The sequence below is a fragment of the Haliotis rufescens genome, unplaced genomic scaffold, assembly GCF_023055435.1.
Source record: "Haliotis rufescens isolate VD_foot unplaced genomic scaffold, xgHalRufe1.0.p SCAF_14, whole genome shotgun sequence".
Taxonomy (NCBI): Eukaryota; Metazoa; Mollusca; class Gastropoda; order Lepetellida; family Haliotidae; genus Haliotis; species Haliotis rufescens.
Genome location: NW_025963824.1, coordinates 6,633,443 through 6,647,323, shown reverse-complemented (window position 1 = coordinate 6,647,323; position 13,881 = coordinate 6,633,443). Strand labels below are relative to the sequence as shown.

The window sequence follows — 13,881 nt, the reverse complement described above, 5'->3', positions numbered from 1 at the left end:
ACGGGTCGTATTTCCTCTTAGCTCGCTAGATTTTCTCAGATTCTCTCAACTGTACGCAACAGCGGCCATGATGACTGAGAAACAACAGGACTAGAGTGATCTTTTTGGAGAGTCTGAAGTGCACATAGCGCAGCCACTTGGACTACCAACTGCTGACTCTTGCTGGACAGTTCTGTTGAAAATGAAAATAACTTTGGGTTTTGGTCATTATTCTTTATTTAATTTCCAATGCATATCACGTGTCCTTTGATCAAAACAAAAACAAGTAAGTCATGCCTACACCTTTATTCTAGAGTGAGTAAACATTTAACGTTGCGTCAGCAATGTTTTAGTCATAATGCATGAAAGTTTTGTAAGAAAACATGTCATGAATACATAGAGAGATATAAACGTATACATGAACAACTTGTCAAACATACTTTACGCAAACCTAACGTGTATAATTGAACATAAAATGGTTATATGCCAGCAGCAACTAAGGCCAGACTACCTTACTGTAGACCATGGTCCCGTCAGCTTCATACAGGATGTACGTCATCACTTAAACATACAGGTGGTTTTGTACAATACAATAATACAAATGCTCAAAGATTGATTTGATCTAAAACACTGGGTGATCATACTTACTTTTATTACGATAGATACAGGAAGACGTGTCAAACAGTTAACACTGATCCTTTACTTATCCTGTTTTAGCATCAAACCAAATTCAAACTGCCAATGTCAGAGAATATTCAGTTTTGGTTATCTTCCAAACAGATTCAGTAGGGCTTAAAAGGAAAAATAGAGATGAAAATTATATTTATTGATCACTGAAAATCAGTGATGACACCAGGTGTTCGCGCAAAGGTAAGGATGTCATGCTCTACCGCCAACAACCAACACTTACGTCAATAGAGTAAGTATTTGTTTGTTGCCACATTCAGCAGTACGCCTGCCAGATGGTGGCGACTTGTAATAAAAGCGACTAAACCCTTTCTATATCCAAAAGAAATTTCTGCCTAAATCAGACCCGATTGTACCATTCTGACTATCCCGAGTATGTGTTTATGGATCCTGCTCCATTAGTGGCACCGATGCAGAAACACATGCAAAGGCAAGTCAATTGTTCACTTGAAAACGACACAACTTCTAAAAGGTTAACCGAGGCCTTAAATACTGTAGCCTTGATCAAATAACTTTTGAGCTAGAGACAATCGAGTCTATGATTAATCTATTACAATCGAGTCTGGATCAGACAGTTCTTTGGGGTACAATACTATGCAAAAGACAAAGGATCATTAATTCAAACATATTTAAGGTTGTTTTTCTATTTCTATCAGATATTTCAAGATGAGATGCTGGCTCACAGGGAGAAATAAATCATTTAGTTGTGTGGTTGATGAGATTCCCTTACGATTTCATGGTTCATGCAAAAACTTTCATCACAAAGGATACATGTAAGATATTCATCCTCATCGGTTTTTAGCAGAACCGAAGTTAAAAATACGACATGCTCGTAAAATTATTATATATTTGGCCAGCGCAAACAGGTATGAGCCATTGTATAAATTCAGTAATACATGTAGCGATATCTTCTTGAGTGTAGCGCCTAAAGTTAACGTTAATGATTGTGGGTACAAAATCAGTGTAAGAGTTAAGATGTTGAGATACAGGTTTATCAAGAGCTACTCTTTTTCAGCTTCTGTGATGTGTTGTGGTGATACCAGGTTAGGTTGATTTTTAAATAGGTCATCCCAGAGAAAGTTGAAAAGGCAATCACATCGTTGGTTTACATAATAACACAATACAACCTCAACACGAAATAGTCTTGCTGAGAGCCAGAACTCGTTGTCATTTAAGGTAATAAAGCTAATATTAACGATGCATAGAAATATATAGGACATTTTAAGAAGTGTCAAAGACCAGGCTTAAAAACAATCATTAATGAGAAAATTGCGCAAACTCTTAAAATAGTAATAATACAACACATAACGTGCTTGTAGTTACACAAATATAATGAATATCGCACAAAAGGCATACAAAATGCCAAAGTGTAAGCGAGTGACATACAGTTTTACATTCTAGTATTTCTGTGCAATGGCAGTGGTAACAAATTAGTCATCATATTAGTCGTTATAGGTCTTTAAAATGGTTACAGACATGTCACAGATTCATAAAACAAATAACTATAATAATAAGATAACAATGTGAACAACATAACTTGTTACATATTTCATAAATAACATTTAAGACTGCAGAATCCAGGAGACTGAAGCTAGACAACCAGTGAAGTGTTGATTGTGGATACATGCAGTATTTCTCCTTTGTGCCCGAGACTGCAACATCAGGCTATTCAAGTTTCAAGCGGGGATGTCAAACATATTCATTCTAGAAGGGTTCTCTCTATGATATTAACTTGTTCAACACAGGATTCGCATCCCACGTGGATATTTCAGGAATTATTGCAACATTTGATCCTTTTGTCTAAAACTACAGGAAACAATGCATCTAAACTAACGGAGTCCACACAATAAACATCCAAACCACATGTACATATATTATGCATTGCAAGAAATATACTTGGCATCGTGTCTTGGGCCAAGTTAGCTAACTCAATCACACATTCTTGGGCCAAAGTACATATAAAATATGATAATGACGGCAGTCACAAGTCTTCACGAACGAACATATGTACAGTGCTAATTAACATCTGATCAACACGTTAACGGCACATTCTAGTGGCTCCACAATTTCTCTGATCATCAATGCAAACCTTAAGGATCATTGACCTTAAGGTTTCAGAAGAAATGCTTAAGATGTAAAACTATATGTAATCTCATCGAACTTAAAGTCCATTTAAAGTTAGAATAGATTGTAATATTTACAAATAATCAGAGATAATGTAACCCATGTTATATTTGGGATAACACTTTCTTAGTAAAGTACAGATTCTAGTACTTTTTTGGGTTGAGTCCCGTCCGGGATTCGAACCCACACCTGCCAGGGTTAGGCATATATTGTAATATTTACAACTGAACAGAGATATTGTTTCCAGCAAACTTTTTAAATTATATTGATTTTTTTGTGAATTTGGTTAGGGTCAACTCCAGATAACCCAGCAGTGTCCTTATAACTAAGTTCATTATACCCAAAACCCAAAAGTTTTAACTCAGGATACTGTGTCAGTGTTTAACATGTACACAAACAGTATACTCACTCACCCAATCCTTAGTTTTTGTCACGTCAATGATGAGCGTATAGCAGGGTAAAAACAAGTACAATCTTTTAACGTCTTTAAGGGGATCGAACCACAGACCCTCTGCTGTCTTGGCAGACTAGACCACGGGACATTCGTTATGATGAAACGTCACAGATTTTTCTCTCTGGTGAACATCATAACACTTTGGTTATCAGATTAGCCTGGGTGCTTCTTCAAAGATCAGTCTTATGCTGAGAATGCGACGACTTGGTGATATATTTGAAGCATTTGTGTGACAGCAACAGTACAAGACCTATTGATAATACAGCAACGGTATGAATGATAATACATATAGTATTATAGATATTGTCATCAGTGGTTCGTTCAAGATCAATTCAACAAAGAGGTTCGCACACACAACTTTCAGTATTTGAAGTTTACACCGTCTGACACGACTCAGTGGAGGGAAATGCGCCTCAAGAACCTTGCCTGTGAGAATGTTGCAGCGTGCATAGGCATAGTCTACTGCTCTGAATGAATACTTGTTCTGCATGTCCAAGAGATTCGCAGTATTCATCAGATACAGTGCACAGAAAAGGCGACCTCGCCAGGCTGCATAGTGAAGAGGTGTATTGCCTTTCTGATCCTGAATATTTGCATCACCTCCTTTGGACATAAGGTCTTTCAGAACAGTGGTGTTGCCTGTCTCACAAGCCAAATGTACTGGACTTCTACCTGCAACATCCTTGCTGTTTACATCACACTCATGCCTCAACAGCAGTTTTACTGCATCTGTGTGATTGCTTTTCACAGCCACGTGTAATGGAGTTGACCTATCCTTGTGAGATCTTGGATTGATGAAACAATTGTTACTGTCCAGTAATACTTTCAACATACCAACATGGCCATGTTTAGCTGCAAGATGCAAAGGGGCAACACCATCACTATTAAATGCGTTGACATCGACTCCCCTTTGAATAAGTTCCTCGGCAACATCAGGAGCACACGAGTGTTTCAAAATGGTTATAGTGGGCACTTTAACTGAATCCAGAGAAAGAAGACTAAGCATGTCCATGATAAGGCCATAGGTCTCGACCATGTTTGGGTTTTCACAGCAGCAGTGTAGAAGGTTTCCACCCACAATTGTAACAAATGGATCCTCTCCTTGATCTAGAATATTGACCATAATGTTCTTTTGACCTGTGAACACACTGAGTGCCAGGGCTGATATGGTAGTTTGTGGAAGAAACCGTTCCATCATTTTGCTGATCTGAAGGAGGCAGAGTAATACATTTCTAAATCTTCCATCTGGAGCTTCCAGCTGAAGAAATTCAAGACACTTTGGAAATGACAATTCCATTTTGAGACGTGTATCTGCACCCCTGTGAAGCAGAAACACAGCTGCATCTGGACAAAAAAAAAGAATGGATATGATGAATGGAGTACGCCCCAGTACGTCCATAGCATGGATATCTGCTCCATGGTCCACTAAGGTTTTCAACACTTCTAACTGGCTTCCAATTGCTGCTTGAATTAGTGGTGTATTTCCAACCTGACTTCTGGCATCAATATCACAGCCTAATTTCAGAAGACATTTGACAGTATCAATGTGACCATTCTGACTTGCCAAGTGTAGACATGTGACACCAGCATTGTTAGATGTGTGCACACTACACCCAGTTTTGTGCAGCAATTCTACTACTTCAGTGTGTCCTCTTTCAGCAGCTTTAAAGATTGCATGACTTCCGCGTTTGTTTTTTGCACTGAGGTTGCACCCTTTCTCCACCAGAATCTCAACAATATCAGATAAACCTGTGTAACAAGCACAATGAAGTGCCGTCAATGCCATTGACTCTGTCTTAGTAAAATCAGCCCCCTTTCGCAGAAGCTCCTTTGACGTCTCAAGATGTCCACCAAGTAATGCTTTATGAAGGGCTGTTTCCATCTTATTATTGTTCTGATCCACATCCTTAACGCGATCTATCAACAGCTTTATGAGTTCAGTATTGCCTTGTTCTGCAGCTAGATGCATAGCACTGTCTCCATGTAAGTTCCTCCAATCTATGCTTTGATAAGTAAGGACTACCCTGCAGACGTCAGTGTGTCTATTCCTGGCAGCAGCTATAAGAAATGTTTCACCTTCTTTATTCCTTACATTTGATAAACTGTTCTGGTTCGATGAAAGGAGATAACTGGCTCCATTGCTATTTCCAAACTCACAGCAACCAAACAAAGCATTTACCAAGTTAACTTTAGATATACGGAACCTTCCCAGGAGCGCTTCTAAAAACACATTTTTCTTGTTGCTAGATGCCAGATACAAGCAGGACTCGCCTGTGGCTGCATCAACCTGCTCTGGCAAATCGTTCGAAATCTCGGAACAATTGAGCAAATTCACTACAAACTCCTTCCACTGCAGAAGGACATGCGAGAGCACTTGTTTCATGCTTCCCTGGGAAAGCTCCTTTGCAAATCTATCAATGACAATGGGCAGAATGGTATCCGTGACATCCACATGCTTCTCATCAGGCTCATTTCCATGTCTGAGGATGTCCTTCAACACGCTCATGTCGCAATGGTTTATTAACAACTCAGGGTAGTCACATCCGAGATTCACAGCTACGCTATGAAGTACTGAAGGGTGGGAAAACTTTATCCTGTCTTCCTCTCTCTGAAGATACGGCCCTTCCAACACTTTACATGTCCTCTGGAAAGTATGAACATCAACGGCACCCATCATGTGATCAGGAAACAAACCCTTTCCAGCATCTTGTAACTGTTTTGTTGTCTTATAAAGTAGCATGTCCCCTCCCTGTTTAAGAAGTAGACAGAAGACGTGGCGTTTTACAGCATCATCACACAACTGTTTGATTGTCTCCTTCAAGAAGATGAGTGGCTCTCTCATAAATGCCTCGGCGTCCTCTCTCGTTTCTTGCAGGGTAAACATCAGTTCTGCACAATGTGGAAAACCATGCGGACTTGGAACAGTGATAATTCTTTCAATGACATCTTTCGAAAGCTCTACGCCATATTTGCTTGTCATGGCATTAATGATTTGGAGCTTATCCTCAAGCTTTAGCATAGCTTCAACAGATGAATTGATATCAATAATATTGACCTTCTGGAAAATATTGTTGATGAACTTTCCTAATTTGTACTCTGCTTCTCTCCATATATAGTCTCTGCTTACAATGATGTACTTCACACTGTTTGTTTTCACTGCATTTACGTCAGAACTTTTGAAATCATGGGATCTTATGTCATCAAAAGCTTGAAGCCATCCTTTCAAACAAAACTCATCATATTCAAATACCCCGAAAATATCATTCAACAAAACAATCGTCCGTCCTACCATCTTGTGAGAAAAATATTCTTGTGGCGTTTTTGGAATGAACGTGTGCCACCTCTTTTTCAAAAAGTCGTCCATTACCATATATCCTGTTGTCGTCTTTCCCTCGCCAGGGCTTCCTATGATGATGGTAACTGGGTGTTTCAGGACATGTTCTTTTACCACAGAGCACACAGTAGTCCAGACCTTATGTTGACTGTGCCTGTTAACTTCATTGTCCCACTCTGCAATAAGATGAAGTCATGCACAAAATGATGACGGTGTAAACAGTAGCACCTTGTGTACTATAATTGTACATTTTGTACCACTGTCCTTATTTTAACTATTTGATCATAATGATCAGCTTATGACTTTTGCCATCGATGGCGTTTCATTTCTGAGTCATGATTTGGAAAGTTAAAAAAAGCTGTTTCAAAGTAGAAAGGTTGTTTGCATTATTTGAACAGCCACCCTTGCTTAACGGTTGACATACATAACGTTTCTATTTTCTAGGATATTAATAGACGTGATATTTGTTCCATTTTACTTCAAGAGATACCATATTTTAATCTGACAGCAGCAAACTTAACTAACTGTGGAGCCTTAGATCCCTGGGCCAACTATTCCCTCATTGTATAGCCCCTTGTGATACCAGGTTAGAATAGGTTTCTAGTAAACTATGCTGGTCAAAAGAGGCGTTTAACTGAATCGGGTGGTCAGGGTCATTGACTTGGTCATGTGCGGGTCATCGTACCCCGGCACCGTGGATTGCTATCCACAGCATCAATCACTGGATTGCCTGGTCCAGGATCGATTATTTATAGGCAAATATGCTGCGCGCGGCATCAAACAAACAACAAATATGAAATGTATAGAATTTGCTGGACATTGGGACTGGAATTGCAGTCCTTGGTAGAATGAAATATTGCTCTCTCTAGTCCTTTTCTTCAACTTCACAACGCTAAGTTCCACAATACGTCTTTGTTTTCTGCTATGGCGTCAAGCAATAACGACATTAATGATTCATGGCCAATTAGTGATAAGGGCGAACATCATAGAGGTACGATGACATGAATCTTCCATGTCAGCGATGCTGATCACCTCATCACGCCATTAACCTCTCACGACAAGCGTTGTAAAACACAAACTTTACCGGATCTTCACGAGGCCTTACGTACAATGTACATCGGATAATTACTGTTAATTATCAAGGCATACAAACGCAAAGTTATCTTATCACACACATTCACATAGTTTGAATCAGTATTGGCAAAGATCAGATCTTACCATTTGCAGGTGAAGCATACTTATGTATGACCTGGGTTCCACCGACACACACGTTCCCTTCTTCCTCGTCATCGCGTCCTTCTGGTCCACCTGAAACATTGTATTCAATGACTGGGTGAATGTTGTTTGACGTTTCGGAATGTTCGAATCTGGACCACACAAACCGGCACATCGAAAACCTGATCAAACAAGCACACGTTATATAGCATACAATGAATCAATAGGTCACCAAGCCTGACTGATTAATCTCTCTATGACAAGGGGGGAGGGGCTTTGTAATTTCAACGCAGACTCATCAGGCTAAAACCACGAGTTCAACTGAAAACATGGGAACATTGTGTGAAACTCATTAGTTGTCTTCCCAGTCGTGGAGTTCTTTCAAAATAAGTTCTTTTTCATGGGAGATAATGAAAATGTGTGTATTATTTCTTTTCTAAGTTTGGAACTTATATATTTTTCTGTTTCAAAATCTGTAAATTGTTTTAATTTGAAACCTCATCTTGAAAGTTGTACGTATTTAATCTCCGATCTGAAAACACACTAGGTTTGTCTCTGAAATCTAAACACAAAAAAACACAAGTAAATTCAATGGTGAATGTGTAGGTGAGTGAGTGAGTGAATGCGTGCGTGGGTGCGTGCGTGCGTGCGTGCGTGCGTGCGTGCGTGCGTGCGTGCGTGCGTGTTTTTTAACAAGTTCTATTCCTGCTATATGACGGTGTGTAAGTAATCGAATCTGGACAAGACAGTCCAGTGATTGACATCATGAGCATCGATCTTCGTATTTGAGATACTATAATATGTATCAACCAAGTCTTACCACTAGAAGGAACATTGTCACCTCTCAGATGTATGAATGTATATTATGTTCTCATTGCTTGGCCGACGTTAGTTAAAACGGTAGCATGTTCGACGTCAGGCAGCACAGACTGGAGCTCAAAATGAGGTTTAGTAGGCAGGTAGCATATTTAGTTTTTATCCATTGTATTATACGCAAAAGTCGCTTTACTGCCAATATGGCCGGAGATAGTTATATACTTAAATGCTAACCGTTAACCACCGCTATGACACTTTCAGTTCAAAGCACACCAGGCATATGTCTTTCGAATCAGGTTTTAGCTGCACATATCTCTGACACCCAGCTGAAGTTGAACTGCTAGCTAAAGCTCTATATTCAATAGGCTGTGCACAACGAGACGTGCGGGTACACAAACTGCTGAATGACGTGTCACTTTGACATTAGGATCTCATTGAATTCACTCACCACGGTAACATGATATGTACTGAAGCTTAATAGCGTGCCTCGTTGAGCAACAGCGCGAATCGAAGATTTGACCACGTACAACATGTCATATTATACACAACAATAGCCAAACGAAATTAATGCTTGCCATTAATGCTACAGATACGTATCCAAAAGTCAGCTGCATGAATGAAAGCAACAAAGACCATTTCCATAATCAGAAAGATGTTTAAAGCCATTGTACTATTCGAGTTTATAACAAGCATGTGTTTATGAATCACTATCAAATAGTGATGATACCAGGGGTTCGCGGTAAGATGAGCGTATCCTCGAATTTTTGTCACTGCTTCTTGAATGTTGTAGCATTGAAGAAACTATCGGCATGCAGAAAACTCATCAACTACCAGAGTGAATCTAAGCAATTCGCACAATAACCGTAATTTAATGTGCTAGCTTTAACTCAAACAAAGCCTGTTCTTACCCTCGACTTGGTGTATTACTTGCTGTCCTCCAACGGAGACGTTGTGACCTTGGATATTCATCTGAGAGATTGTGAATTTCTATTCTGTATACAAACTCCTATTTCATGTGACAAGAAGACTTGTTTTCGATCCCTGAGTTATAAGCAGATCATTTCACGAATGAAACATAGTGATGTTGTTGTTACTGTTGACGGCTGCTCAGTGACTATTTTCTAACCGCGTCCAAAGTTAAAAGCGACCTGAAGGCTTCGTGGTGTAAGCGTTCCCTCTGTTGTGAAGTTACCATGGGCAACCGTAATGCTTCAATAGGCCGAGGCCCTTTTGAGCGCTTACTTAGCGCTCTCCACGGACGTTCGGGTGCAATCGAACGATGTGTCAACTGCCGCCGGTAGAGGGCGCAGTTTTCAAAATGGCGTCAAAGACTGATTTTAGCAATATTGTTGAACATTGTGTCTGTTAAGTTTTATAGTTTAGAATAAAGATACAATAAACATACCATTTATTAGAGGGTCACCGATTAGACAACACAACTTTATTTTATGGCATTATCGTGATATACGTCGGACCCAACTCATGTAATCCTACCGACTTGTTTAACATTGGAAAATCAAAATATAGAGTGTGATTGTGTTGATTCGCCGCTGATTGCATACAGCCTATTGTCAGTGACACTTGACACTGACTGAGATTTCTCAGTTTGCTGTAAAGTCACTTAGAAGTAGTAGATGGGCTTGTCGGGGATCAGATATCAGTTCGCTATATCCGTTAGTTCGCTGTACAGCGTTCGTTATGTACGTAAGTTTTATATGATAATATAGAGGAGATAAATCGTTGATTTTGTAACAGTTCGTTGTATCCGTTTGTATGCATGTTGTAAGATTCAACTAAATGGATCGGTGACTTGGTGGATTGTGTTCCATTGTACCCTGACATGTGTAGCAAAAATGCCAAGCATTAATTTCGTTTGGCTTTCGCGTTATTGTTGTGTATAATATGACATGTTGTACGTGAGTAGTATATAACGGGTCGCCAGAAACCCTTTTTGGTTGATCCGGTTGATCCAGGCGGATGCGAAGGTGATTGGCTGATCCAAGTCACGTGATCGGAAAGGATGACTCATGCATTTACAGCGCGTCGGGAAAGGGCGGGGAATGAAAGGTGTGTGTGTTTATAAGGCAGAAAAGAATTCGTAAGTAAACAAAAGTAAAGGGTTATGAATAGAGCTATGTGTATGGCGTGCTGCCCTGAATAGACAAGCAGCCCAGTTTGAATTGAGCGCGCTTCAAATTGTTTATTGGTAATAATGGTTTCGTTTATTTCAGGTGTTAGTAGAAATTACAATTAGTGTACAACTCACGTAGTCGTTTCAAATTGACCGTGCTCGCTAGAGCGTGCGAGCTGGTTTGATGAATGCAGGGTGTGTGTTAAAAGTACAATCATACCGCAATAGAGACGGGTTGTGTCAACATGATATATACGCCGGGTAACGTAGGGGAAAATAAATGTACGTTTAGCTGGATCAAATCCATCTTGTACGGTTTACACGTTGTACACCATGAACGTTAGATAACCTGTATAGAACAAAAATACAGACGAAATAGATAAGGCTACGCAATCAGCAATCTAGCAGTGTAGTTTACATTTAGCACGCAAGAACGAGCTAATGTATAGCAAAGAGACTAAGCGACCGACCTCCCATAACAATGTCAACATACCCCGGCCTTACAATTAATGTTAACATAACAGCCTCGCCTGAAGCTTCCCATTCATAAATTGTGTGACCAGTGTCCCGTATTTATGACATGTTAGGGAACATGTGTTGTACATTTGTTATTTTAAAAGGGAGTTATTTCAGAGAGAATATATATATGGGTATTCCCCTCATTAAACCTTTCTTTCGTTGGTGTCTATTAAACGTATCCGGTATTTAATACATTTGTATGATGTAGGAAAGTTTGTGCGTGTAGATGTTGTACCTATATCCGAACACGAATGTATGACACCTTTCAATAGATCAATTACGGTTCTAACCACGACACGCAACATGACTATGTGCGTGGTTAGCAGTTCATATTTATAAACACATCGTAAATGACAGATTTCTGATGAATGAACTCGCCCGCACACATGTCTATAGGGTTATGTTCGCCCGAACTGTAAACAGTGACACATTGATAACAGGAAGGGTGTGTGGAATGCACTCGTCCTTGTTAGGGTAAATACGCGTTTAAACTCAACATTTAAATGATGACATTACTTTTTAGATGTATTGGTATCAGTGAGTGAGTGAATTTAGCTTTACGCCACACTCGGCATTATTCCAGCTCTAGGGCGGTGGTCTGTCAATAAACGAGCTTGGACCAGACAATCCAGTGATCAACAGCATGAGCAGCGATCTGTGCAACTAGGAACCGATGGCACGTGTCATCCGAGTCGGCGAGACTGACCAATGGATCCCCGTCAGTCGCCGATAAGCATGGGTAACTGCAGGTCGATACTATAACCCGGGACCTTCACGGGTGTAGTATGACGAAGACTTTATACTAATATGCAAATAAAACTGAGAAAAAACGAACAATTCATTCGTATCATTTATTGATTAGAGTCAATCGGTTCCATACAAAGCCGTGATATACGAATGGACAATAGTATTCACTCTGGAACATTATTTAGTCACTCATATACACATGCTACTGCTGCTCGAAGGCCCTTTTGTTTAAACAGCGAGTCCATGTTTTGAAACACATTTCGCACTGTTGAATGTTTTAAGGTTGAATGTTTGTCTATAGTCTATGCTTTATCCATTGCTTGTAACGATTTCCGTCCAGGAGGTCCCAGTTTCACCATTCCTCTCACGTAGAGGGAAATTCGGCGTTTCTTATCGTTCGAACGCCTCAGTTAACGAGGTGTTTTCAAAATATGAATCAAACTAGAGGCGTGGCGTCGACTCGGAATTCTCTTCTGACTGTTAGACTGTTATAGTAGTGATGGGTATTTATGCCTAATCTTTCTGCTCACGATCATCATCATCCTCCTCGTCATCCTCTGCAACGCTATCAGATTCAGTCTCACTTTCTATTTCCGGCATATCCATCAAAGGCAGGATCTCTTTCATCTTGGGTTTTAGGAGGAGTTTGATTTTATTTTTGAGAACGGATTGTTCCGTGGAAGGATTCATGTCTCCCAGGTTGTATAGCATGTTATAGTATAGTCTCAGTCCGCAGGAACCCTTTTGGGTTGAGGGAGGTTGAGTGAAAATGAAATATGACAACCACGTCCTTACAACAACACCTGACTTAACCCTTATGTTTATTCTTATGTATGGGTAATGCAAAATGTGCAACATGAATGATACCGGTGTTAAATATCACTGTATGTCCATCCTCGGATTTTCTCCATATAACACAAAGAAATCAACTCATTCAGAGTCTGTTCTATGGCTAACCTCAACGACATCCCTGTCACACTTTATTATTTGGTCGGAATCGTACAATGGTTGGTTGGTTTCTTGTTTAACGCTGCACTCAGCAATATTCCAGCTATATGACGGCGGTCTGTAAAAAATCGAGTCTGGAGCAGACAATACAGTGATTGATATCATGAGCATCGATCCACGCAATTGAGATCGATGACATGCATCAACCAAGTGAGCCAACCAAGACCCGATCCCGTTAGTCGCCTTTTACGACAAGCATAGTCGCCTTTTACGGCAAGCATGGGTTGCTGAAGACCTATTCTACCCCGGAATCTTTACGGGTTTCGTACAATGGACTTCTAGCAGAGGAAAGGACTTTGTCACGTTTCTTTAAACCTTTAACACCAGCGGAATCCAGGCACTCCAGCATCGTTGGCGGACCTCGTTAGTATGGACCTCGTTAGGATTCTGTTGAACAATAGTCAGGCTAAGAACTTTTCAGCAACCCCTCGAAGTATGTTCCCGTCCAGCCATGCAACCTTCAACAACACCCAGACACTAACCTCCACACCGTCCTCTCCCCTTCATCAGGAATTTCAATGGACATTGCATGCGATCTAAATTTTCATGATCACTGTGTTACAGCAACGTATTAACTAAACTCAATAAGCGGAAATCAAATCATTCCCGATTAGTTCTACGGCAAGATTCATTGAGCCTACTTTGCAATCGTAAGGCATTCACATTATCAAAGCATAAATCTGAAGGATTTCTTTTCCCATGTCTGCGGGCATTTCATCTTAAGTCACATGAAAGAAACTGGTCTGTATACAAAAATTTAAATATGTATGTGAATAAATACATGCTTGTTTTTTAAATTTGATGTGATGCTATTTTCAACTGTCATTACTGAAGTCTCTGTCCAGGATGTTGAAGTACGGTCAAATT

General features: G+C 40.0%; 1 protein-coding gene across 1 annotated transcript; it reads right to left on the bottom strand.

Moving 5' to 3' along the window:
* Nucleotides 1-208: 208 nt before the first annotated feature.
* Nucleotides 209-9,892, bottom strand: LOC124112893. Its single transcript, XM_046473069.2, has 3 exons — nucleotides 9,518-9,892; nucleotides 7,797-7,886; nucleotides 209-6,754 (listed from the first exon to the last, which is right to left on the bottom strand). Exons 1-3 carry the CDS (start codon nucleotides 9,576-9,578, stop codon nucleotides 3,495-3,497), a joined length of 3,411 nt encoding a protein of 1,136 aa, XP_046329025.2. The 5' UTR covers nucleotides 9,579-9,892; the 3' UTR covers nucleotides 209-3,494.
* Between the last annotated feature and the right edge of the window lie 3,989 nt (nucleotides 9,893-13,881).